General features: G+C 59.8%; 1 protein-coding gene across 1 annotated transcript; it reads left to right on the top strand.

Annotated features, from left to right (window-relative positions):
• Positions 1-236: 236 nt before the first annotated feature.
• RBP5 (retinol binding protein 5) lies at positions 237-1,911 on the top strand. The gene is made up of 4 exons (XM_009287133.2): positions 237-449; positions 716-894; positions 1,370-1,471; positions 1,849-1,911. Exons 1-4 carry the CDS (start codon positions 377-379, stop codon positions 1,900-1,902), a joined length of 408 nt encoding a protein of 135 aa, XP_009285408.1. The 5' UTR covers positions 237-376; the 3' UTR covers positions 1,903-1,911.

Genomic DNA, 1,911 nt, shown 5'->3' with positions numbered 1-1,911 from the left:
CCAGCCACCGGCGACGCGGTGTGAAGAAGGGCCGGCGGGGGGCAGGGGGGCCTTGCCGCTGGTTGGCAGCCAAGAGTTTTAACACAAGCAGCCCCCGAGGAGGGCGGAGGGTGAGGAGGTGACCTGCCGCTCTCACGCCCTCCCCCGCCGAGGCGGAGATGCTGGAAGCAGGGGCAGTCCCGGCCTTTTCCGCGCCCCCCGGCGCGGGGACTTTTACTGCAGCGGGGAGTCCGGGAGCCGAGCTGCCCCGCAGAGCTCGCCGCACCGCGGGAGAGGGACCGGCCCGCCCGGCGAGCGAGCTCGGTCCCAGCTCCGTGCCTGTCCCGCTCCTTGCCCTCTCTCCTCCTCGCCGTCGGCCCCGTCCCTCTGCCCCGGGATGCCTCCCAACCTCACCGGCTATTACCGCTTCGTCTCCCAGGAGAACATGGACAATTACCTGCGTGCTTTAGGTAACTCCACCCTCCTCATCCTGCTCCTTCTTCCCCTTTTGCTCCCTTCCGTCGCCAAAAATGTCAGAAGTCGGGAAGGGGAGGAAGGGGTTTGGGAACCTTCTGGTCCTTCTGTCTGCGACCATCACTTTTGCACTGTGTTGGGAGTGGGGAGGAGGTATCATGGCTGGGGATCCCTGGCTAAAAGAGTGGAGGAGCCCTGTGGGGATGCTGCTAGAGGAGGGACCCAGGTCTCCCACAGATCTCCCCTCCCTCTCATCCTCCAGATATCAATGTGGTCCTGCGGAAACTGGTTTGCCTCCTGAAGCCCGATAAAGAGATCATCCACACGGGAGATCACATGGTCATCCGCACGATCACCTCCCTGCGGGACTATGTTATGGATTTTGACCTGGGAGTCCAGTTTGAGGAAGACCTGGGACCCGTGGATGGACGCAAGTGCCAGGTGAGAAGCCCATGCGGTGCATTTTGACAGTGGACTGGGGTGCACTAGAAGTTCAGGGACTTGCTCAGCTTTTGATTCACGAACCAGATGAGAGCCCAGCCCAGAGCTGGCGTGCCCTTGCAGGTCCAGGAATAAGTGGTTCTATGAGTAAATCACTCACAGCAAAAAGGGGATGAGCACTAAACAGCCGGAAACCCAGTACTTTGGGACCCAAAGGGTACTATCCTCTGGAGCAAAGCCCTGAAAAGACAGAACCTCAGCCCACTTGGCAGTACTCTGTTGCACTTGGAAGCCAGAGGGTCATTCACCTCCCACAAAGAGCATCAGTCCCAAGGAGCCACCAAAGAGACACCAGATCAGGGGCTGCATTTGAAAATATGTCTGAGAGGAACGGTCAGTGTCATCACTGGAAACCTGTATTGTCAGGACCCGCTTGTCTTGGGACCATGTCTTCCCCTCTACTCCTTTCTTTCAGACAACTGTCTCCTGGGAGGGGGATCAGCTGGTGTGTGAGCAGCTAGGAGAGAAGAGGAACCGAGGCTGGAGGCACTGGCTGGAGGGGGACCAGCTGCATCTGGTGAGGAGGGGTCCAAGGCAGCTTGCTAAATCCCAATCACAGTGGGCTGGGGGGACACACACGCTGCGGGCTCTGAGCCAGCTGTGCAGCTTCCTTCCAGCTCCTCTCAGACTTCAGCCCCAGCTCCTCAGGGGCAGCCAAACATCCGCCTCCAGGGTTTAAAAGTTAACACAGCTCGACAAAGGCAATGGCCCTTCCCAGCCCTGCAGCCTGACCCGCTGGGGCTTTGGGCGGGTCGGGAAGGGCGTGCAGCAGCATGTGGCCTGCGAGACTCCAGCCAGCACTGGGAGGGCAGGCAGGGCTGCAGTGGTGGCAGCTGGGGAGGGAGAGAAATAGGGGATCCAGCCTAAACTCCTCTTTCGCTCCTCTTTTGCCAGCGCATGACCGCTGAAGATGAGGTCTGTGTCCAGGTTTTCCAGAAAGTGAAGTGAGCGCTCCCC

The sequence above is a fragment of the Aptenodytes forsteri genome, unplaced genomic scaffold (genome assembly GCF_000699145.1).
Source record: "Aptenodytes forsteri isolate BGI_AS27 unplaced genomic scaffold, ASM69914v1 Scaffold216, whole genome shotgun sequence".
In the NCBI taxonomy this organism is placed as follows: Eukaryota; Metazoa; Chordata; class Aves; order Sphenisciformes; family Spheniscidae; genus Aptenodytes; species Aptenodytes forsteri.
This window is presented reverse-complemented; position numbering and strand designations above follow the sequence as displayed.

Excerpts from the sequence above, each read along its gene's own strand:
- RBP5 (XM_009287133.2), top strand. The coding sequence starts at position 377 with ATGCCTCCCAACCTCACCGGCTATTACCGCTTCGTCTCCCAGGAGAAC. Across the intron at positions 450-715 it reads CAATTACCTGCGTGCTTTAG|ATATCAATGTGGTCCTGCGG; the intron begins GTAACTCCACCC and ends CTCATCCTCCAG. Across the intron at positions 895-1,369 it reads TGGATGGACGCAAGTGCCAG|ACAACTGTCTCCTGGGAGGG; the intron begins GTGAGAAGCCCA and ends CCTTTCTTTCAG.